General features: G+C 40.0%; 1 protein-coding gene across 2 annotated transcripts in view; it reads left to right on the forward strand.

The window, feature by feature from the left end:
• EXOC4 (exocyst complex component 4) overlaps positions 1–24,923 on the forward strand; it is an 804,198-nt gene that overhangs the window by 22,596 nt on the left and 756,679 nt on the right. For both annotated transcript variants that reach the window (XM_067747055.1, XM_067747056.1), the window contains exon 3: positions 9,053–9,247. In XM_067747055.1, the coding sequence (XP_067603156.1) occupies positions 9,053–9,247 (195 nt within the window). The remainder of the gene's footprint in view (positions 1–9,052; positions 9,248–24,923) is intronic.

Raw genomic sequence — 24,923 nt, forward strand, 5'->3', positions numbered from 1 at the left:
GCGCTCAGCAGCTGACCTTCAAGCACCTCTGTGGCCAGAGGGCTGCATAGACCATTTGAAGTGCGCTGCCCTGTGCTATTTGATTGGTTCGGGAATTCTCTGGATGTACCTGCCCAGTGGTGGCTGTGCCTATGGTCTCCTCACATGTTTTCTTCCCTGCCTTCTAGACCTTATGATTTGGTAATAGGTACCTAAATGATTCTTCTAAGAATGCTGTTATATGTGAGTTTCAGCCTTGAAGAGTACAGTTCCACAATCAGTAGGTTCTTAACCTTTTTTGAAGCAATGTGGTGACCGCTTTACATTTTAAAATTAACTGGGCATTTTCAAAAGGAATTCTATAATTCTTAGCCTTTATAAGTGGTGAGCTCATCCTGTGGATTTATCGGTGAAACTAGGTAAAGCTATAGATCAGTAGCTCTAGATTTAAAGTGAACTGTAGTCCATTTTGACCCAATATACTAAGCTCAAGAGGGGTCAGAAAGTGAATCTGTAAAGCTGCTGACCTTCTGGCTTTGCCTCGGGTAATCACAGTAAGAGTGAAGGACCTCTTGGTGTTGGTGTTTTCTGATGAGTGTGCTTGACTGGAAGGACTTTGTCCTAATCTCAAGGGAGGCACTGCTGTGGTCTCTGCCTTGACTCCCTATCACTCTGAGTCAGTAGTATCTTTGCCCAAACAAAGAGTGTTTGCTGGTACTGAAAAGGAGAGTCTCATCTTGATTATTTCACATTTGTTTCAGTAGCCGGTCTTTTCACTGTCCTCCTCATTTTCAAGTATGCTGGAGTTCTGAGCAAAAGGAAACAACAGAAAATTGTTTTTTACTATATCAGACAGTTGTCAAGAAAGTAAATGTCACATAACTCAGTATTATGAACTAGCCTCAGTATTGGCAAGAGAAAAATAAAGGGCTAAATGTCTTTTCAAGAAAGCCTTTGATAGTTGATACATGGGAGAAGACAATTTTGGGGAAAAATGAAAGGGAATTTGTTTTTATTGTATAATTTGACAGTTTTGTACTGTGAAAGTCTGTTTCTCATCACCAAGGAAACACTGATGTTTCCTCACTAATCTTTGCCTGTCAGTTTTGGTTTTTAATTGCACTTTAGATTGTATACAGAATAAAGGTATGTATATTTTTAAAGTAAAAATGGGGATGATCCAGTAATCATTGGTTTACATTATTTCAGAGCCAAGCAAGATGTTGAGAATGTGTGAATCTGAGTTGACATTTTCTTTCTGCTCTCTGCCAAAAGAATGGAACGAGGATCCACTCAATAAATATTTGTTGAGTGCCAGCTATGTGCTGGTGGTGGTTTCGATACTGAAATATGTTTTAGATTTCCATGTAGTGGAAAATACCAGTCCCTGTCCTCATGGGGCTTACATGCTAGTGGGAAGACACAGGAAAACAAATAGATGATATTTAGCAACATTGATTTAGTCTCTATATTAAGTGTTTGTTTTGTGCTGAGCAGTGGTCTAGGTCCTGGGGTATAGAAGTGAGTAAAACAGACAAAAATTCCTGTCCTCGTGGAGTTTACATTCTAGTCAAGAAAGGCAGGCTATCAATTAGTAAGAGGGTATAACAGATGGTAAGAAATGCTGTGCTTAAAATAAAATTTAAAAAAAAAGCAAGGAAGGAGAATAGGGGAGTTGCTGTTTTGAACAGAGTGGTCAGGGAAGGCTTCACTGAGGTTATATTCAAGCCAACACTAGAAGAAGGTGAGGGAGAGTCCGGAAAAGCACCCCAGGAAGAAGGAATAGCAGGTACAGAAAGATCCTCAAGCAAGAACATGATTGGAATTTGGGAGAGCAGCAAGGTTGGAGCTGGAGCACAGTGAGAAGTGGGGAGAGTGGCAGAGGGAGACGAGAGTGCTGGTGGGTGAGGTGTGGCAGAGTGGGTCAGGTCACGTGGGGTCTTGATCGCTGTAAGGACTTTGATTTTAACTCTGGGTGTGTGGAAATCATTGTAAGTGTTGAGCACAAGAACGGCACGATGTGTCTAACATGTTAAAAGGGCCACTCTAGCTGCTATACTGAGAAGAGATTTTAGTGGGGGCCAAGGCAGATGAAGATGTTCACGTTCATGCTTTGTTACCTTTTAAAGCTTGAGAACACAGAACTGTTTACATTTCCCATCTTGGCACTTCTTTCATTTATGGATTCTTGTTGGTAGAATCTCTGTCCTTGAGGACAATATGAGCTGACAGATAGATCTGACTCTTCTTTGATGCTCCAGACTTCTTTATATCAGTCAAGTCCACTTAGAATTTTTTCGAGATTAAATGTGCAAATAAAATACCATGTATGATTGATCAGGTCACTTATGTGGATAAGTAAAATAGTTGGGCTGTCTTATTACTATTGAGTACAAATGAGATGTTGCTGCATTAGAAAACCTCAGAATTTATAGGTTCTACCAGTGTCTGTCATAATGACTGTTATAGCAGCACCAGAATAGATGAATATGAATGGATATGAGTTGGGAACTTGGGCCGTATGCTTGTTGTTAGTATTTGAATTTGAGTGTTTCTTCCATCCTGTATTAAGTAGATGAGATGATGCCAGATTTCTTTAAAGATACTAAGTATCCATCTAATGCTTATCATAGAAGCAGGTAAACTGAAGGGAAAACACAGACACTTGTCTCTGTTTTGATGTGCGCACACACACTTTACATTTCGCCCCAGTTTCGGCTGTTCTGTTGGTGCTTGATCGAGCTCTTAACTCATTTTTCTTGCCTGTAATTGGAAATAACCATATGTGATTGTTCAAGTGAAGTTGTTAGGGCTTGATCATTGAGTAATGTAACATTCATTACTTAACATTTAACTAAAATAATTTTGTGACCTTTTTATATGAAAGTATATGTTGTGAGGTGGAATTAGAATGAAGAATAACCTTAATGGATATAAAAAAGTAAGTCACAGTAGGACAACATGGTTTTGGTAGGAAGTTATTTAAGCCCAGACATAAAATCCCAGCTGCTTGTATGAGAAAGGGAAAAAAGCCTAGAAATGGACATGCTAAACTGTGGGCAAGAATGAGATATCATCATTTAAAATCTAGGCAGTGGTCCGGATCATCAATGCGGTCACAAGAACTACAAGGCAGTCTTTTCATTAAGTTTAACTGTGTCTGTATTTGTGTTCTGTATCCAGACTCTGCAACTCAAAAGCGTAGTATTGCCTTCGGAAAAGGTTGAGTGAAGCCTCTCAGAATTTAAGACCTTAAAATGGAAGCTGAAAAACTAAGGAGCAAAAAGCATGAGAAATAGAAGTTTGAGGGTAATTAAAAAATGATCTTTAGTTCTAAAGGGCTTTTAAACAGAGCACTGAGTAGTGTTTCTAAAGTTCATTTGTTTTAAGCACTTTCCGTTAAGACTATGGGAAAAAGTGGCTTGGACATGTGTTAGGAGGATACCCGTGAAAATGCTTACATGTGGATTTGTTTTTACTACAAATAAGAGAAAATTTGATACTCTGTACTTTTAGAAGTAAGAATAACGTTGATTGTTTCATTAATTTTCATTTCCCATCCCTTGCTTCTGAGGAACTTTACAGGATATTTCTAGTCTACAGTATCAATGAGGTGCTTGCACATTTGTTGTATTTTATTACAGATAACATGCACGCTCAAAGGCATTCCCCTCCTCCCCTAATACTCCATCCAAGTTCAATGCTTTTCTGATTTTATGGCTTAAAAGTTAGGGCCTCCACCACCTCCCCTCTGCCTCCATCAGCATCCTCCTCTGTCACATGTCCCAACGTGTTGTTCAGAGGCCCCAGTTCATTTCCTCCTCTCTTGATCTTTCTCAAGGCAGGGTTGCAAAAATCTCTCTCTCTCTGCTTTCTGTGTCATCTCACATATCCATTCACAATGACCTCTTGGGCCCTGTGTTCCTTATTTTCTCTTTTTCTAATAGTCTCTAATTAAAGTGATTTAGTTCTTGTTTATTGAAACTGAAATTCTTGTTTTAGGTAATTTGGAGCAAATGAAGTTACTAGAGTTCTGAGGAAGCAAAGGAAACTTGTGTTTGAGGAAGGATTTCTTTACTTGGGTTTTGATGTCATGATTTGAAAAGCTTGACTCTTCATGGATTTATTTAAGGAAGAAACAGAGTAACAGAATTTTTGAATCTTAACTATCCTGATTAAATTAGAATGGAATTAAAATGCTGTCACCACGTTTCTAAAAGAACAGGCCTTTGAGAAATAAACATTTAGGTGGAATATGGTACCTTTCTTACATTTACCTGCATTTATTCATGGATGGACATAGCCCTGTTTCTCCCCTCCCTGTTTCAAAAATCATATTTATTGAGCTAGCGTTTACGTACAATAAAATGCATTGTTTTTAGTTCAGTGAGTTTTGTCAGACGTATATATCCTTGAATATGTTTCCATTGCCCCAGAGACTTCTCTCCTGCTTCTTTATAGGCCGTACCCCCCACCCCATCTTGCCCCAAACAAATACTGATTTGAAATCTATCACCATATATTATTTTTACCTGTTACAGAACCTCATAGCGTGTATACTCCTGCGTCTGGCTTCTTTTGCTCAGCATAATCTTGAGGTTCTTCACATTTCTTCCTTTTTATTGCTGACTGGTATTCCCCCTGCCACCCCAAGTTTTAAAAGAGCATTTCTTCATAACTGACTTTCTGATCAAAAAGCTGAAGCCTCAGGGCAATTTAGTATTAAAAGTTCTTTTAGCTTCTTATGTCTGCAGCTCTGGCTAAACCGTTTAGGAAATGGTTTTGGTAATGTTCATTTTCCACACAGCCTGATGCCATTTCCCCCACCCCCAACACACACACATTCTACCTTCCTTTTCATTTTTCCTCCATGTAGTATGTAAAAATGAGGAGTGAGCTGATTATACTGTATATATCCTAGTGTGAAATGCCATAATGGTCTTTTATTCCAATCAGAAGGGAGTTTGCCAAGCTTTGTTGACACCCTGTAAGTCTATCTCCCACTATCTGCATCAAGAGCCTAGTTGGGTGTTGTATGACATAAAATTTATTTTTAACAGTTTCCATAGTAACCATTACACACAGAGGGAAAAGCTGAGAAGTATAGAACCAAGGTGATATAAGTAGAATATCAGAAATTAGATTCTGAGAGATTTTAACTAAGATTTAACATAGAATGGATTTAATAGCTGGAGTTCTTAACCCAGGCACCAAGAACTCCTAGAGGATCTAGGAATGGCCTTGAGAACTGTGTTTAAAAAATCAAATAAAACCACAAATGCTGATAAAAACCAGCATTCCCCTACCTCATCCTACCACAGTACTAATTCCAACACTTCGGAGGTATGGACTTTTACTCTTTTAGTTTTTTTTTTCCCCAGATATTTGTATTTCTGTATTTCTAAGTAATATGCTTATACTACTTTTCTGGATTTTTCTATTTTAGACATTGTATATGAGCTTCCAGTTATGGTTCCTCCTTCACTCTTTCCCCCACCCCACCTCATCTTCTCCCCTCATCCTCTCTGTATAGTTGTGTCCTAGTTTTCGGTTAAATAGCTGGTGCGTATTTTATTATAACGACGTAAATAGTTACATCTAAACCATCCAGCATACTTTTTTTTTTTTAAACCCCACATTTGTTTGTTTATTTATTTATTTTTGGCTGTGTTGGGTCTTCGTTTCTGTGTGAGGGCTTTCTCTAGTTGTGGCAAGCGGGTGCCACTCTTCATCGCGGTGCGCGGGCCTCTCACTATCGCGGCCTCTCTTGTTGCGGAGCACAAGCTCCAGATGTGCAGGCTCAGTAGTTGTGGCTCATGGGCCTAGTTGCTCCGCGGCATGTGGGATCCTCCCAGACCAGGGCTCGAACCTGTGTCCCCTGCATTAGCAGGCAGATTCTGAACCACTGCGCCACCAGGGAAGCCCAGCAGCATACCATTTTTGCTTGTGCAATTTTGTTCTCGTTTTCCTTGTAGTTAATGATTGTAAAATCCCATTGCCTTTGTTCTGCATCGGTTTCCCCCTTTCCTGGATCCTCTGTTTCTCCTCTTGTTTTTCTCTTATATTGATGGAGTACATTCTTCAGTAGCTTGCTGAGATAATGGTGCATATGAGGTTTATTTTTTAAGAGCTTGCATGCCTGAAAATGTCTTTATTTTTTCCTCACACTTGATTGATAGTTTTTCTGGGAAATAATTCTCTCTTAGGATTTTGAAGATACATTATTCCTTTGTCATGTAGCTTTCAGTGTTGCTGTTGAGACGCATTCTGATACACAGTCCTTTGTATGGCTTTTTTTCCTCCTTTGAAAGCTTTTAGGATTGTCTCTATATCCTTATGTTCTTACGAGTCAGGATAATGTGCCCTGGGTCTTTTTTCACTTCATTGTCTCAAACACTCTGTGTGCCTTTTCAATCTGAAAGTTCATGTCTTTTACTCTGGAACATTTTCTTCCATTTTATTATTAGTTTTTCTCCACTTTGTCTAACTTTTCCTCCCCTGCAATTCTTATTTGGACCTCTCGGATCAACCACCCCATTTTCTTTTATCTCCTATTTTCCTTTCTTTGTTTTTTGTGTCTTACTCTTTGGAGATTTCAAGAGTCTCTTCTAACCTTTGTGTTGGATTTTTTTTCCTATCATATTTTTAATTTCCAAGAGCTGTTTTTCATTCTCTGAATTTTTAATAGCATCCTGTTCTTGTTTCATTGATGTAATATCTTTTCCCCCAAGGGATATTAATTATAGCTTTTTAAAATTTCTTTTTCCTGCCTAGTTTCTGTTCCCCTACTCCCCTCAGCACTTTTTTCTTTGTTTTCATGCCTGTTTTTCCATATTACAGGCTTTACTTGACTGTGTGGTGATCCTTGGCTAACTGTTTGGATGGAGGAGGGAGGTATATTACAAAGCTGAGATGGAGCTCACAGCATGTGGTGGGGCTTGTCTAGTGATGATTGGCTGGGACCCAGCAGTTTCCTTGGTTGTTTTTCCCAGGGGAAAGCCATAAGTTTCCTGTGTTGGGGATCAAAGTCAAGCTGAGTGTTATTGGAGCCAACCCAGGAAGGAGGCTGTGGGTCCAGGGAGGGCTGAGGACCTTACTTGTCAGTGGGTCCACTTTGACTTCATTCTCCTGTTTTCTGTCCAGTGCCTCACACCCTCCTCTCAGCTGTCTGGCATTTCCTGGTCCAGATTCTTTCTAGTTCAGTTTCTTCAGATTGTAAACCTCCTATTTGGCCAGTGCTGTGGCAGAGGGAATTACATGTCTGTGTGGTTTGATGAGGATGTTGGATGAGGGCTCAAAATACTTAGTTTCTACCCTGTACTCTTGCCTTCAATATTCTGGGTGCCTCCTTTTCAGTGTTACCAAACCCCACTTGATGCCAGCCATCTTCTTACCAGCTTTCAAGGGTTTCTAGCCATCCTTGCTGTTCCCTCCTCTCTGTTCTCTCTTTTCTTGGTATTTTATGCTAAAAAATAAATAGAATTATTTTGCTATCTCTTTGGGATTGATGGAAGGAGTAGAGGTGATTAGAACCTTCTTCAACAGATTGTCAAAGGGGTCTATAACTCCCCAGAAAGCTAACAGTCATTCTTCTGTGCTAATCAAGACAGATTACAGAAGCTGTTTATTCAGGGCTCTTTTTACATTGGACAGTTTGATAAAAGTATGATTTAGATATTGTCCTAAAGTTGTAGGATTAGATTAGATGCTGTCTCAAGATACCTTCTAATTTTAGTGTTCAATTCATATTTTCCATGTTTGCTGGAAAAATGTCAAAATTTAGTTTTACAGTCACCAAAAAGTAGCATCATGAGTCTGTGTACCACCACACCAAATGTTGTAAAAGAAGACAGATTTTTAATTGTTAAAAACATGGTAGACTTTCTAGGGTGATGGGAATGTCCTATATATTGACGAAGGTTTGGATTATTGCAGGTGTGTATGCATTTGCTAAAACTCATCAAGTGATGCACTTTCATGCATAAATTTTACCTCAAACAGAAAACAAAACCAAAACTGTAAACAAACATGAAATTCTAATTTAAATAAAAATACATGTAAAGGAATGTCGAAAGTATATGAAAGGTCATGATTCTTTTTATTTTTTCATGCTATAAAAATCAAATTTTTGGGCTTCCCTGGTGGCGCAGTGGTTGAGAGTCTGCCTGCAGGGGACAATGGGTTTGTGCCCCGGTCCGGGAAGATCCCACATGCTGCGGAGCGGCTGGGCCCGTGAGCCATGGCCACTGAGCCTGCGCGTCCGGAAACTGTGCTCCACAACGGGAGAGGCCACAACAGTGAGAGGCCTGCATACTGCAAAAAAAAAAAAAAAAAAAAAAAAATTATCAAAATTTTAATTAGGGTAGAACATGAAAATACACTTATCATGTACATGGCGACTACCCTTCCCTGATCCTCTTCTCCTCCTCCTGTGTTATCAAGCTGTGCCTAGGCTGGTCAGCAAACTGTGCAGATCTATGAGAATGCCTGCAACTGTCATATTTAATGCCTAAAATCAGAATACATGGAAACAATTCTTGGTATGTTTTAATTCCCTTTATTTCACGACTGTCTCTGGAAGCGTCTACTCTTTTCTGGAAACTGGGCTTACCTTCATTTTAGTCAGTTGAGACGAACGTCCGTGTCCTTTGTTATCAACTTCAGCTAAAGTTCTAGACCTAGAAGGATGAACCAAGTGACCTATCATCTGAATAGGAAAGACGCCAGGAAGAATGGGGAAGGAATAATAGCACGGACTCGCAAATCAGTCATTCCCTTCTAGATATATTAACTTTGGTGTGGAACTTCATATTTTCAGAGTATATGCTCTATATCCTGAGTAATTTTCTCATTTCTCAGGAGAGAAAATACAGAGAAGTGGAGACCTGAGCAAGTGAATCTGTGTAATAACCAGGATTAGAATTTCACAAGCAGATTAACCACAGCAGAATGAGTGGCAGTGATAACTAGGAACTGTTACTTATAACAGTACTGGTGAAGAATACTAACCAAATTGTGGGTTTAGGCTGGAAAGACTTTGGACTGACCCAAGATTGAAACTGTTCTATTGTAGGTAAAAGAGAATCTGCTTTCATGCAAGATGCTGTTGCACTGCAAACGAGATGAGCTTCGGAAATTGTGGATTGAAGGAATTGAACACAAGCATGTCCTGAACCTGCTGGATGAAATCGAGAATATCAAGCAAGTGCCTCAAAAGCTGGAACAGTGCATGGCCAGCAAGCACTATCTCAGTGCCACCGACATGCTGGTAAGAGCACAGCCTGCGCTCCTGGGCATTTCTGCTAAGATGGAGCGCTTCCTTCTGTTCTCTGAATTCTGTCCTTCATGAAGCACATGACAAACTGCCCTCTTGGGATTCACGAGCCCTTGCAGGTGAAGCCTGCCGGTTCTCTTCCTAATGTCAGTGTTTGCAATAGTAGGCGATTCTCTTCCTAATGTCAGTGTTTGCATTGTCTGCCTTTGGAACAGCGGCAAGAAGTATAATGGTAAGAAACCAGTACTTAAGTCATGTTGGAATGGTAATGAGAGGTGTTTGTTTTAGTTTCAGAGGAAGATAGTTAATGAATCCCATTTTGAAGAATGAAATCTGCATGAGAGAGAAGTTTAGGAAATTTATAAACTATGTTCCAAAAATTCTGTGAAGGACTATTTATATTAGGGCTTTGTTTTTTTTCCTTTAAGTTGATAAGAAAGAAAATAATTTTGGGGGGAATAATTCTGGAATAACTTTGTCCAGCAGGAGTATTCCACAGCCTAGCCTTTAGCCTGTATCTTCATCCATTCTGCTACTTTGTAAAAAAAAAAAAAAAAAATTAATTTATTTAATTAATTTATTTTTGGCTGCGTTGGGTCTTCGTTGCTGTGTGCAGGCTTTCTCTAGATACTCTCTGTTGCGGTGTGTGGGCTTCTCATTGCGGTGGTTTCTCTTGTTGTGGAGCATGGGCTCTAGGCATGCAGGCTTCAGTAGTTGTAGCACGTGAGCTCAGTAGTTGTGGCTCGCGGGCTCTAGAGCGCAGGCTTAGTAGTTGTGGTGCATGGGCTTAGTTGCTCTGCGGCATGTGGGATCTTCCTGGACCAGAGTTTGAACCCATGTCCCCTGAGTTGGCAGGTGGATTCTTAACCCCTGTGCCATCAGGGAAGCCCATTTTGCTACTTTTTGAATTAGGAATGAAAATTCAGAGAAGGTTGCAGCTGGTGGTACATGTGGCTGAGCATCAAGATAATGAATAAAAAAATAGGGCTTCCCTGGTGGCGCAATGGTTGCGAGTCCGTCTGCCGATGCAGGGGACGCGGGTTTGTGTCCCGGTCCGGGAAGATCCCACATGCCGTGGAGCAGCTGGGCCCGTGAGCCATGGCTGCTGAGCCTGTGCGTCCGGAGCCTGTGCTCCGCAACGGGAGAGGCCACAACAGTGAAAGGCCTGCGTACCGCAAAAAAAAAAAAAAAAAAAAAAAAAAATACACATCTTGCTCCCTAAAAGCGCTAACTTTCCTAGGGCCTGTGGCTATTAGCAAGGGCTGCTCATTCCACCTCCTCTTTCCACACAAAGTTCCCTACTTCCTTCTCACAGTTGTCTGGTGACTACGGAAACTCTCAGGAGTAGATGGACTGTGTTTGGATTTTCTTTTCACTGTAGGTGAAAGTCCCTTATCTTTGTTTCAACAAATTAGATTGGCTGTAGCACTGGGGGGGAAAAAAACACTGCGAGGAATTAGTGGGAGAAAAACAGGTTAAATCCTCTAAGTGGTTCTAATTCATTCAGACTTCCAAGAGGAATTTTGCTCTAAGTCTGTCATACGAAGCTTTAAAGGAAATTTGGTAACCAAGAGATGAGATGTGCCGTGATATTCTCTCATATATTAAAACCAGGTAGTGTGATAGTGAATAGTCAGTTTCCACAGTGGAGGGAGATTAATAATGGTCTTTTCTTTGGAGTGGTAAAATAATTGGGTATTTTCAGTATCTTTATAATGTCATCTTCCTTAATGATGACTATACAGTGTCCAACAAAAAAATTAGTCACCTCTTTAGCTTTGCTGTTGGTTTGTGTTAGGAAGGCATATATGTGCTAAATATTCAAGATTCAGCAATCAGAATAGATAAGCTTATATATATTTGTGTAGCATTTACACATCTATTTGAATCATGATTTTTTGTAGTGGGCCTGCTTTTAAGTAAGTGCCATATATTAAAAATAGGTTGTTAAGGCTTCCCTGGTGGCGCAGTGGTTGAGGGTCCGCCTGCCGATGCAGGGGACACGGTTCGTGCCCCGGTCTGGGAGGATCCCACAAGCCACGGAGCGGCTGCGCCCGTGAACCATGGACGCTGAGCCTGCGCGTCCGGAGCCTGTGCTCCGCAACGGGATAGGCCACGGCTGTGAGAGGCCCGGGTACTGCAAAAAAAAAAAAAAAAAAAAAAAAATAGGTTGTTAGAACTTATTTTGGTGTTAATTATGCTCATTTTAGGATTTCAGATTTTAGGATTAGCCTTTATTCCTTAAGGGCTAATTTATTTAAGAGCTAATTAATAATGAACATTGTCTTGTCTTTGTTTTGACTTAAGGACCTCATTAAATACTTCTTTAAATTCTTGGCTGTAAGTTACAGAAATTTAGCTCTAGCTAGCTTAGGTAAAAGAATTGCTTTACTCATGTAACCAATCTGCTAAAAGAACAGGAGTATATGTGCAATGCCATCTGTATGTTTTTTCATTGTTTTACTGTAGACTTTCTTCCACATGTGGGCAGGGTTTGGATGTGTGGGGAAAAGAAGGGTTGTGAGCTGTATTTTACATTTTTCCAGCTTTGCAGAGGAAAATAATCTTATAATTCAAAAATGGGGGTCAGATCTAGATTAGGCAGCTTGGGTACTGTGATTGTCAGTTCCAACTTAAACTATTTTGTTGGGGGAAGGGGGGTCCTGGGGAGTTGTGTGGGAAGGAAGGGTAGTCACCTCTAGAAAAGAGTAAGTATGAGAGAGATAGTTCCCAGAAGTTCCTCTTTTTCTGTTGTAGTTCTTTATGTACTCTGGATACTTATCCTTTGTCTTTTAGATGGATTGTAAATATCTTTTCCCAGTTGGTAGTATATCTTTTTGTTTAGGGTGTCTTTTATTAAAAAGTTTTAAAATTTAATTCAATAATGTTTTTCACTCTTTATTTCCTTTGTTATGTGACTTATTTTGAGAAAGTGTTTTATCCTACTGTCATAAAGAGAATCTCTTATATCATTGTCTTGAATCCATTTAAAATGTATTATCATATATGGTATGAACTAGGGATCTAATTTTACCTTCTATATAGCCACTTGGCTCACACCATTTATTGAATTCATTTCCTACCGATTTATAATTCCATCTTGATCACATACCAAGTTTTCACATGTGCATGGGTCTGTTTCTGAGCTCTTTATGTTGTTCAGTTGGTCTTGTCTGTATCTGCACCAAAACCATGTTGTTTTAATTACTATAATTTTATAATATATCTTGATAGCAGGTGAAGACATTCCCTCACTTTGCTATTCAGAACTGTCTGTGCTATTCTTGGCCCTTTTCTCTTCCATATGAATTTTGGTATCAACTTGTCAAGTTCCATGCAAAGCGTGATGGTATTTTGATTAAATTTAGGAGAACTTCATCTTTGTAATATCAGGTCTTTCAGAAAAGGGTATCTCTCATTTATTGACGTCTTAATTTATGTGCTTTATAATAATGCTTAGTAATGTATTCCTTAGAGACAGTACATGTATTTTGTTAGTTTTACTTCTGGCTCTCAGCTCCTGGTTGCTTTTTAAAATAGTGGCTCTTTATTAATTATAATTTCTAGCTATTTGTTGCTGATGTATAGGGATGTGATAGATTTCTTGTTTATGAATCGTAGATTTCCTTGAACCTAATCCTTATCCTGCTTGCTTGGAAAATGATGATTTGTTCTTTAAGACTTGGCTCAAATTTCATCAAGTTTCTGAATGTCCCTGGTAATTAGATGCTTCTCTTTTTTTAAAAAAGAATTATTATATATTTTTATTGTGGCAAGAATACTTGACATGAGTAGATGCTTTTCTTTGTCTCCATAAATATAATTGCTTTTGTTTGTATGGTAGGTCATTGAGGGCAGGGACTATATCTTACCTATTTTTGTCTGCCCTGTACTTAGCATAATGTACTTCACATGGTCAGAGTTCACAGATGATTAGCCGAACGGGTAACTCTGTGGAAGACTTTGACACCACTAAATAGAGAAAAGGAAAATTCCTCTCTAGGAGCTCTGGTCTGATTTTTTTCTCCTCTGGTTTGGGGTTTTTGTTAGGTTTTGTTTTTGTTTTTTTAATGGCAAGGTTCTCTAGTTTCTAACCGTTCCTTTCTGCAATATTTAAATGGACAACAAAAACAATAATTATAATAATAGCTAATATGTGTTGAGCCCTCACTGTGTGCTGGTACCATTTTAAGTATGTTACCTTTGTTAACACTTTGAATTCTCACAACAACCCTATGAGAGAGAGGTTTCTGATGTCCTTCCCATTTTCCAGAGGAGGTAGTTGGTTTGGATGACCAGGGGGTTTAGCATATTCTAATATACAGTGAAGATTTCATGGAGGTAGGATTTAAGATGTGCTCAAAACGTTGGAAATATTCCTCAATTTGGTCTTTTGTATATGAGTAAATAGTAAGGTCTATAACTGCTCTTTGATTGCACTTCATATGAGAAAATAATCACATTTCCTTTCCCCATGGTTATGTGCTATTAGAAGTAAAATCTACTTAAGGCATCTCAAGGGTCCAAATGGAAATCTTTGCTAAAAGACATCAGAGGAGGACTTACCTGGTGGCGCAGTGGTTAAGAATCCGCCTGCCAATACAGGGGACACAGGTTCGATCCCTTGTCCAGGAAGATCCCACATGCTGCGGAGTAACTAAGCCCATGTGCCACAACTACTGAGCCTGTGCTGTGGAGTCAGTGAGCCACAACTGTTGAAGCCCATGTGCCTGGAGCCTGTGCTCCGCAACAGGGGAAGCCACCGCATGAGAAGCCCACACACCTCAACGAAGGGTAGCCCCTGCTCACCCGCAAGTAGAGAAAGCCCATGCCCAGCAAGGAAGACCCAAGGCAGCCAAAAATAAATAAATAAAGATAAATTAAAAAAAAAAGAAAAAGTAATTTCCTTTAAAAGACATCAGAGGAAAGTGAAGACAGAACAATCTAGTCTTTCAAACCCCTCTGATTTGCTTAGATCTTTTTATCAAGAGATTTTGTCTTTCCTTTTTTTTTTGCGGTACACGGGCCTCTCACTGCTGTGGCCTCTCCCGCTGCGGAGCACAGGCTCCAGACGCGCAGGCTCAGCGGCCATGGCCCACTGGCCCAGCCGCTCCGTGGTACGTGGGATCCTCCTGGACCGGGGCACGAACCCATGTCCCCTGCATCGGCAGGCAGACTCTCAACCACTGTGCCACCAGGGAAGCCCTGTCTTTCCATTTTTAAGGCAGGTGCAGATGCCCAGTAATTTAATCCCTACTCAGGTTAATAAATTCAGAGTAAATAAATCAGTGGTGACCCATGGCTCTTGTCAGCTCCTGCAGTTCCTATTTCACCATCAGCCTGGGCTGATAGCTGTAGACTTGGCTTCTAGATGGGATATTTATGTCTTTTGATAACTTGAGTATTGCATAAAATAAATTGTCATGACAGGGGATGTCTGCAAATAGGCATGGCCTTTTGTTTCCTCCTTCAAGGTAAAGAGCTGCTGTTAGCCTATGAAAAGCTAAAAGTGATCCAACAAGAAGCCTGTATCCGTCATATTGAAATCAGAGACTTGATTAATACTGTAGCCTGTAGCTTTGTGATATGTACGGTTTAAATTAGACCTCTGCAGTCATTGTGCTGGGTTGATGCAAGCGCATTAATGACATAATTTCTGGTTGCTGCATCACATTTCTGCAGTTTGTCCTTTGTATTCCACTCACATTAATTGAAGTAATTTTGCCAGTGAAGCGTGTTTCAAACCTCTGCATTTAAATTGAAATTTTAATTCCCTTATTGTCTTGAAAAGACGGCTGAAGATGCCTTGTTACAGGTTTCATTATCACTCAAAACACTCCAGCTGCTGGTTCTAATGTACAATGACTGATTAATTCTGGGAAGAATTATTAATGTAAGAACAGCTTCTTCCCAGTGGCATGAGCTAACCAGGAAGGTATTTCATGATAGTTAATATTTTTATGAACTATTTTTTTAAGGAGAATTTTGTGTGGAAGTCTGCATCGAACTGATATTGCACAGATGAGCTTTGAAAACCACTTACACAAGTTCTGATTTATCAACCCATAGAAGTCAATTCATAATTGCATTCAATCAGTGGAAACCAAGCCAGTGTGAGTAGTTTTGAAGCACTTTAGCTGACAGTCACAAGGCTTGTGACTAAAATAAATTTTTCATTTCTAAGCCTTCCTGAGATTGTAGAGATTTTGAATGTCTCTTGATCATTTTGTCGTTTTTTAAAAATTTATATGCCTTTTTAAAAAGAATCCATAGTTGTATAGTCAGATAAGGATTATTATGATAATTATAATAACAACATATATATGTTGCCTGTCTTCTTCCCAGAGGATCCCAGAGTGCTTTGCTGAAAGAGTGGTATGGTGGAATTATTTCACTTACTCTGTGAAGATGTGGCCACCTGGGGTGAAGAGAGTAAAACAGCTATTTAATTGCATAGTTTTTTAAGATCCTATAATAAAAATAGGTATATGTGTAATACTCTTCATTTACAAGAGCCTTTGCAATTGTTGTACAACATTCAAGGCTGTGAATGTCAGCGTGGGTCTTAGTGTGGGTCAGGTGGACCTGTGCTTGAATCCCAGCTTTGCCCTTTACTAGCTGGATGACTTGGGGCTACTTATTTAATTTGACTTTGCTGAAAGTTGGAGTTGAGAATAATTGTATGCCTCCAGAGTTGCTGAAGGGATTAAATGAAATATTAAGCTATGTATGTAAAGTACGCACAGCATACATAGTAAGACCTTAGAAATGTTATTTATAATTGATTATGTTTACTGATACTGTAAGAAAGGATGTAGTGATTGCTATCATGTTATACCCTCAAAAACTCGTCTGAGGTGGACTTGTTTTGAGCTGATGAGAGTTGAAGTAGGGCTGGCTAAGTTAGGCATTTTTGATTCCTTTTCTTCTTGCCCTGAATGAAAGACCACTCCACATTTTATATGGTCAAGGAATTCCTGCAGGCAGAGATAGGATTTTTCTCGGAAAACAAGTCTAGTCTGCTCTTACACAGGCACAGATGGATGATCAAGACCCCAGAGCCCTAGGCCATATTTTTGGGATTTGGCATGAACAAATTTCAGTTTCTGTGTCATCAGTCACCTCTTCAGCTTACATCAAGTATATGTTCGATGGGTACCCACTGACTGTCCAATTATGAGCGATGTAATTTGTTGGTAAACTGTCCAAGACCAGTTTGTTGCAAAATCTAGTCTTAGGTGACTCTTGGGTATTGTAATCAGATACAAGCCAGTTCACTATAAGAGAGTGCTTATCAACAAATGTTGATTTTAGTATCAGAGTAGTTGATGTTCAGTTATTCTTTCTGTCATTGCTTAGATGGCAGGACCAGTGGACCAATGAGGTTGCTCCTGTTGGTGCCAGTAAAACTGTGTCATCAGCAAATAAACTAATGCCTCTTTTCTCAAATTATGGGCAGGCAAGGGGTGACCATGCATCCACTGATTCATGTACAAGAAAAAAGGGGCCAAAGTGCATATTCCTTTCATCTGGCTTGAAAGATTCTGAGATCTCACAGGGCTGATTTTTCCTACCCTGACTCTGGGAATGAATGGTATTGAGGTGAAAGCACTGGGAATATCAGAGCCGAAACTCTAGCGAACTTATTGGACCAAACCTGACAGTGGTTCAGTGACTGCAAAATGTTTCAATATTCCATATAGATTTCCCTACATGATAAAAAAAAAATGTATCCGTGATCAATAATGAAACAGCCACCGTTAAAGCCCATCTGTTCCTAGTGTAGAATACTGATCCGAAAGACTGATGCCAGTATTCTATACTAATAATTTGTCAGCAAAGAATTTGGCACATATTTTGATAGACGGACAAATGAATGTGACGATACCATTGTTGATTACTTGTGTTGTTTCTATGTGGATCTGTGAAGGTGGCCTTAAACTTGAAGGACCTTACGTGCTAGGAGGAAGGGACAGATGTTGAAGAAATAAACAGCATCTCATATCATGATCAGTGCAACAGGAGTTCCAGGAATACGGGGGCTGGGAGTGGGGTAGTCTGGTGTGCTATTTTATTTTATTTTATTTATTTATTTATTTTTTGCGGTACGCGGGCCTCTCACTGCTGTGGCCTCTCCCGTTGTGGAGCACAGGCTCCGGATGCACAGGCTCAGCGGCCATGGCTCACGGGCCCAGCTGCCCTGCGGCATGTGGGATCTTCCTGGACCGGGGCACAAACCTGCGTGCCCTGCATCGGCGGGTGGACTCTCAACCACTGCGCCACCAGGGAAGCCCATGGTGTGCTATTTTCTGGTCAGCCGTAGCTGCTTTCAGCTGCATTTGGGAACCCTGAAATCCCTCAAACACCTACATCTGATTTTCTTGGCAAAAAGATGAAGGAAAAGCTGAAGATAAAGTTAGTAAATGAGTAACCTCGGTTTTTGGATCCCAAATTAAGTAAGTAGCTTTAGTGTGGCAGCGTTACGTTTCTCCTAGAGAGTAAAAGTACAGGGCTTTGTAGTAACTATTTTTCTTGCTGCTCATTGCCCTTTTAATTTATGTTTGTTTTTGAAGGCTGGGGTTTTTAAAAGCCACACTGTTTGATAGGCACTGGCTTATTGTAATAGCTTTCTTTCTCCTTTAGTTTTATTTTGCTCTTTCTGTCTGCTCTTCATTTGCCTCTTATTTTAAAGCAAATAGAAATTGTTTTATTTCACTAAACCTCATAAGGTTCAGCAGTTTTCAGCTGGCTCACTTGACTGTAGGGCAGTGGTTCCCAAACTCTGCACATTAGGGAATCCTTCAAGAATCCTAAAGCCCAGGTTGCACCCTAGACGGATGACGTTGAAATCTCTGGGGGTGGGACGCTAGCTTCAGTAATTGTTGGCATTCTCCAAGGGATTCCAATGTTCAGACAGATTTGGAACCAGTGATGTGTAGGGTATAACCTATGCTATGCAGTAGACCAAAACTAATTGTCCTTGACTTCATTTAACACTTACATTTGAAACCAAATATTTGTGTAAGACAGACATCACATGGCAATATTGACCTTTATGTAGAAATGTTGTAGGTTGACTAAAGTTACTTTGTTGCTGTCCTCTAGTGCAGTTTTTGGATAGAGCTGATGAGTATTTGGCTCTTAGTCTGATTTTATAGCCTGATTATTTGGTCAATATGAGTTTCGTTGAATGGCTAAATTAGATGCTCTCCAGGTTTGAGCTGACTTGGAACTCTTTAGAGCTGTCATCTTGGTGCTCTGATTTCTGTATCTTTACTGTGTGTTCTTATCTGACTTACTGCTGGGATTGAATGGATTGAAATTGGGGCAATAAATTTATTTATTGACAAGTGGTGTCTAGGTACAGCATAGTATAGTAAAAACAAAATGGGTTGAAAAGCCAGACGTTCTTAATTCTAGTCCTGACCCAACAACCCACTAGTTCTGTGAGGTTAGACAGATGCATCACTTTCTCTCTGTTTTCCAGTATCCTCTTCTGTATAGTGGATATACAGATACTTACTCCGTGTACATTATGGAATGGTTGTGAGAATAAAAATGAAACTTTGTACAGGTAAAGTGCTTTGGGAAACAGAAGGCAGTATAGAAATTTACAGTGGTGTAGGTAGCATGAGAGTCATCACTGTCACACGGGGCCAGGTGAAAAGAAAGTGGTAGTCTGGGGCTTCTGATGTTGAGCAGCATTTCTCTCCTGGCTCTACCATCACTAATGCTTACCTGTTGTAATCAGGTTAACCATAGGCGCACGTGCTTACATTTACACACTTCAAGTCTGTAGGAGGAATGATCTCAGTCAAGAATAACACACAAGTCCTTTGCTCACATCGTCCTTCTTATGTCTGGTTTCAGCCTCACGTATGGATTTGCTCGAATAGGATTTTGACTGGTCAGTCTGTGGCCAGGTGGGGACCCTAATGTATGTGTAAGAATGGCAGCAGATGGCAACGCCTGTTGTTGCTGGGAGCCCTCTCTCCACCTGGTGGTGGTCTGAGAATGCTGATCAGTAGTTTTTGCTTGGCTTTGACAAGATAGGGGGAGCTTGCTGAGGAAGTCTATTTTCTTTGAGATCCATCCCAATACTAATTACTTGTGGTTGCCTAGCTCTTAAATGAAAAAAAGCCGTATTCCTCTCATGTTCTTTTGTGGGATTTTATTAGTTCATGTTAGTAAAGAGCTGTAGAAGTGCTGAGCAGTGCTGAGCCTGCCCCCCCCTCCCCCCCCCCCGCCCCAACCACTGCTATAAAACCCTCAGCAAATCCTCCTGGGTTGGGACACATTGAAGGCAGGAGCCCATTGTGGCCCCCTTTGCCTGCCAAAGTCATAAAGCTATTCTTTTCTACTTCACCCCAAACTCTGTCTCTGAGATTCTGAGATTTGATTTGGCACCAGTGTACAGAGAGACCTAGAGCTTTTGGTAACAATGGGAACTGAGAATTGAAGGCATCATAAAATTAGGAACAAAGAAGGATTTTTTCATGAGCTTTTCCATAAGCAATTACAGTTCTTATAAGGTATTAGGTATAGTCTAATTTCATCAGGAAAGTGATTGTGAACAGAGTTGTTAAGTCCATTTAGAACAAAATAATGCTCTTAAGTTGGCATTATGCATCAGAAACCCTAAATAACGTTGGTCTTGGAATTCTGCTTCTTGAATATTATGTTAAGGAAGGAATTAAGAATTTTAATTGTGAAGCATTCAAAAATATGTATACAAGGATAATTATCACAGTAAGATTTATGGAAGTAAAAAAATTAGCAGTTACCTAAGTATAGTGAGTTGGTTTAAGTCATTTATGGAATATTCATATTATGGACTAGCAAGAAAATACTAAAAATCATGTCTAGTGATGGGCAGATGGTCCCAAAATATTTCCATATGAAAAAAGCATATTGAAAAGTAACAGTATTTTTGTAAAAACTCTGTGTGGAAAATGATCGGAAGGAGTCAGTTTAAAATGTATTTTATCTGATCAGTAAAAATATGGATCTTTTTCCCTTGTGATTTGTTTTTCAGGTTTTCTTGAACATCTGTTACTTTTCTAATTTGAAAGAAAAAGGTTAAGAAAAGCATTTCGGGGCCACAGGTTTTTTTTTAAAATATGTAAAATTGGCATGGGGCCTCAGTCTTAACAACTTTTAAAGACCCCTGAAAACAGAAAATTCTTACCTTTCATTTCTCGGATACTGTCATTCTGTGAGGCTTGTGCTAATGGGACGGCTATTTTAGAAGACCTGGTTGCCCATACTTTACAAGAGAAAAAAAAAAAAAGACTTGCTTTAATAAAATATGGGAATTAGATGTGGTAGAATGCCCTGATGTTTAAGAAAACCAAAAATAAGGGAGAACCCTCAAAAAAGCTTAAGAATAGTTTAGTAGACTGGTATGCTTTTAGAACAAGTCAGTGGTTCATGGCAGTCATAGGATGAGATCTTTGATGAAGTTGGAAGGCACATTTGATCTCTTGAGTTTTGTTTTCTAAGATAGATTTGAAGATCCTGTACAGGAGAAATTCACAAGTAAAAGGCCTTTTCTTTGACAGCACTTGATTTTACAGGCACCCCTCCCTTCCTTCACTTATCAATAACTTCATCTCATTTGCTTTATCCTGTAAATTCCATTATCTCCCAGGCAGTCTATTGCATTAAGCCTTTAGTACCTACTATCGCCTCATTTACATTGACGCGTGCTTGACCTCAGCCCTTGTCCTCTCTTTGTTAATGCACCAGCAAGCACTGATATCTCTCTGGAGCCTTATCATTTGGCTGTTACCTCAACTACTAACAACCCTCCATTTGAGCTGATGAAGGTTTATTAAATAAAAACATGCAATAACCCTGGCAGTAATGAAGGGAGAATGGAGGTGGCTAGCATCCTGTTCGTAGTGGTGAGAGCCTGCTGAGTCCGCATAATAGGTATTGGGCTTCCTGAGGGAGAAGAAGGGGCACCTGAATGCGGCTGATCAATGTTACGTTAGCAAAATGACTTATTCTAAGAATGGGCTTTTTTGATGGTCTGATTTGATCGTTGTTGATGGGCTACAAGCTGAGGAGTTAGGGGGAAGAAAAGTGTTCTTGCTCCAGGCACTCGGCCTTGCCCTGTGCAGCTTTCTTGGGAAGTCTGTCTTAAGTACCAAACTGTCAATAGCCCTGAGGCCTTCAGTCAGAGGCCAAGCTGAACCCTAGGGAGCCAGAAACCTCTATCTTATCCAGTGAAGCTGGGATCAGGGATTCTGTTTTTCCTCTAGACCCCTAGGACTCCCTGAAACCTCCACAGTAGCCTGAGCCCTTTATTCTCCCTTGTAAGCCCCATACTCTCTTCCTCCCTCCACCAGCCACTTGTGCGTGCAGAGCAGTCTAAGCCGTCCTCTACTTAGGCCACATGTGGTGGCTCGTGTCATGCTATAAACAGAAGTGAGTGGATGAAATTTATCCTTAAGAAAGTTTTTAAGTGCTATTATCAAGTTTATATCTAACAGGTAGGAGTTTTGTGCACAAAATCCTTTGGGGTCACATGCTTGTGTTTTATATCCCATATAATATGATACTATATTCTGCAAGTAAAATTGTTGCTAGTTTCTGTATGCAGTTAAATACTTAGGACTCTATACGGGCCACAACATTCTACAAAGTACAGTGATTTCCTAGATGCATCAAAGCCTTCAGACTGGCTCCTTAAACTGTTAGATTGAAACAGCCGATATTTGATCATTTTTGACTCGTGAAAACAGTAATTTTCGTATTTCAAACTAATACATGAAATCACGTTTTTTTTTGTTTTTTTAAACTTGCATTTGGTCTCTTTTACCAGTTTCTGTCTGATAAAGAATAAAATCTCTGCTTTGGGAAATACGGTATAGCTAAACGGGAATGTTTGGTAAGTGAATGATTTGGGATTCTTGTGAGAAACATCCTCCCTGCTTGTGTTGAGATGGGTATGAATCATACTTGATTCAGAGCGAGGCTTCTTGGGCCCATCTGGGACCCCCTGAGCTTGAATGTGGAGAATTCTAGATAGAGTACTGTCTTGAGGACTAGGGCCTGAAGACACCAGAGTTCGCCTTCCCACAGTTCAGGGGCCCATGGCAGCAGGCTGGTGACCTGGGTGCTAAGTAAATCTCAGGTTCCAAGGCATGTTGCTTTTGTTATTCATAGCCAAAGGTTTTTGGTGTTCTTATTTAGTTGGGGGTGTTCAGACTTGTGTCTTTTTATATACTTATGGGAAGGGATGGTATCGATTCTCTAAAATAGCCTAATTTCATATCTTTCTATTATATCTGTAAGTTGGGCCAAGGCAACATTTTCAGGATGGTTATGTTGTCTTACTAGAAAAATGCTTCCTTAAGGGAGATGTACTGACCTATTGAAAAGTGATAGAACATTTTGGAACCATGTAATTATCAGAGTCCTGAAGGAAATATTTGTTTTGGACTCAACAGTGGCAACACATTTGCTTTTTGTAGGGAACACTGTTGCCAAAATATTAGCCAGCAGATGGTTTAGTTATCAGGTTGGGTTTTTTTGCTTAAAATTGAAAGATTTTTTTGTTTGTTTTTTGGCTTGAACCTTAGTTCTATTTAGAAACAGTTACAGTTGTCATTCACCTTTGTGTATCTCACCTCCCCCAACCAAAAAAATAAAGATCAGTGGTTTCTTTTCTAGCGTTTTTTTCAATGAAGCAGCTGTTGAGAATGGCTGACTTTGATGTTACTTAAAGACATTTCCACTGGTTCGTGTTAAAGCACAAAACTAGATCTTTTTACCTAATCAGCTTGAGTAAGACTGGTAGAAGACAAACACTTAACTATGAAATCATTATTCCTAGTTTAAACTAAAACGAAAATGAGAAATAGACATTTGGGAAAGAAAATTTAAGGGCACTTGTAGTTTCTAATTACAAAGATTTCCTTTGTTGTAGGTTGATCTCTCAACTCAAGGCAAATTTCTTTTTTGAAAGCACCAGACGATTCTTGATTATGTACATTTTAACTGTACCTCTGACCTATATTATTGAGTTAAGGAAATATTTCTCAGAACTTGTTTCCTAAATGGATAGGTTTTCAATAGTGAAGCATACTGTCCGGTTCGATACCATGTGTTAAAACATTTTGTAGATGTTTGCTTATCTTCGTAATCCTAAAAGAAATATCTGTTTTCAACTCAGACAGATTTCTGTTGTCTGTATGAGCAGTTTCTAACTCTGGTGAGTTAGAACATTAACGTTCTGTCAGATAATAGTAGGTGTTCTGTGAAAAAATCCTTGTTGGTAGTATCTATCTCCCCTCCCTCCCCCTCTCCCCACGTGGATTTATTTTTGAAAATATGTGTAAGAAAACTTCCAAATACATCTGGTTGGCTCATTATGTAGTACTCTACCTTTAAGAAATGGTGTGGGGACACTCCCCAGAGTCCGCCATTAGCCCCACCAAAGAGCCTGTAGCCTCCAGTGCTGGATTGCCTCAGGCCAAACAACCAACAGAGAGGGAACTCAGCCCTCCCCATCAGCAGACAAACAGATTAAAGTTTTACTGAGCTTTGCCCACCAGAGCAACACCCAGCTCTACCCACCACCAGTCCCTCCCATCAGGAAGCTTGCACAAGCCTCTTAGATAGACTCATCCACCAGAGGGCAGACAGCAGAAGGAAGAACTACAGTCCTGCAGCCTATGGAAGGAAAACCACATTCACAGAAAGATAGACAAAATGAAAAGGCAGAGGGTTATGTACCAGATGAAGGAACAAGATAAAAACCCCAGAAAAACAACTAAATGAAGTGGAGATAGGCAGCCTTCCAGAAAAAGAATTCAGCATAATGATAGTGAAGATGATCCAGGATCTCGGAAAAAGAATGGAGGCAAAGATTGAGAAGATGCAAGAAATGTTTAACAAAGATCTAGAATTAAAGAACAAACACCTAGAAGAATTAAAGAACAAACAGAGATGAACAATACAATAACTAAAATGAAAATACACTAGAAGGAATCAGTAGCAGAATAACTGAGGCAGAAGAACGGGTAAGTGACCTGGAAGACAGAATGGTGGAATTCACTGCCACAGAACAAAGAATGAAAAGAAATAAAGACGGCCTAAGAGGCCTCTTGGACAACATTGAACACAACAACGTTTGCATTATAGGGGTCCCAGAAGGAGAAGAGAGAGAGAAAAGGACCTGAGAAAATATTTGAAGAGATTATAGTCAAAAACTTCCCTAACACAGGAAAGGGAAAGGAAATAGCCACCCAAGTACAGGAAGCACAGTGAGTCCAATACAGGATAAACCCAAGGAGAAACATGCCAAGACACATAGGAATCAAATTGGCAAAAATTAAAGACAAAGAAAAATTATTGAAAGCAACAAGGGAAGAATGACAAATAACACACAAGGGAACTCCCATAAGGTTAATAGCTGATTTCTCAGCAGAAACTCTACAAGCCAGAAGGGAGTGGCACGATATACTTAAAGTGATGAAAGGGAAGAACCTATAACCAAGATTACCCGGCAAGGATCTCATTCAGATTCGATGGAGAAATCAAGAGCTTTAAGGAGGGCTTCCCTGGTGGCACAGTGGTTGAGAGTCCGCCTGCCGATGCAGGGGACACGGGTTCGTGCCCTGGTTTGGGAGGATCCCACGTGCCGTGGAGCGGCTAGACC

This window comes from Pseudorca crassidens, chromosome 8 (genome assembly GCF_039906515.1).
Source record: "Pseudorca crassidens isolate mPseCra1 chromosome 8, mPseCra1.hap1, whole genome shotgun sequence".
Lineage (NCBI taxonomy): Eukaryota > Metazoa > Chordata > Mammalia > Artiodactyla > Delphinidae > Pseudorca > Pseudorca crassidens.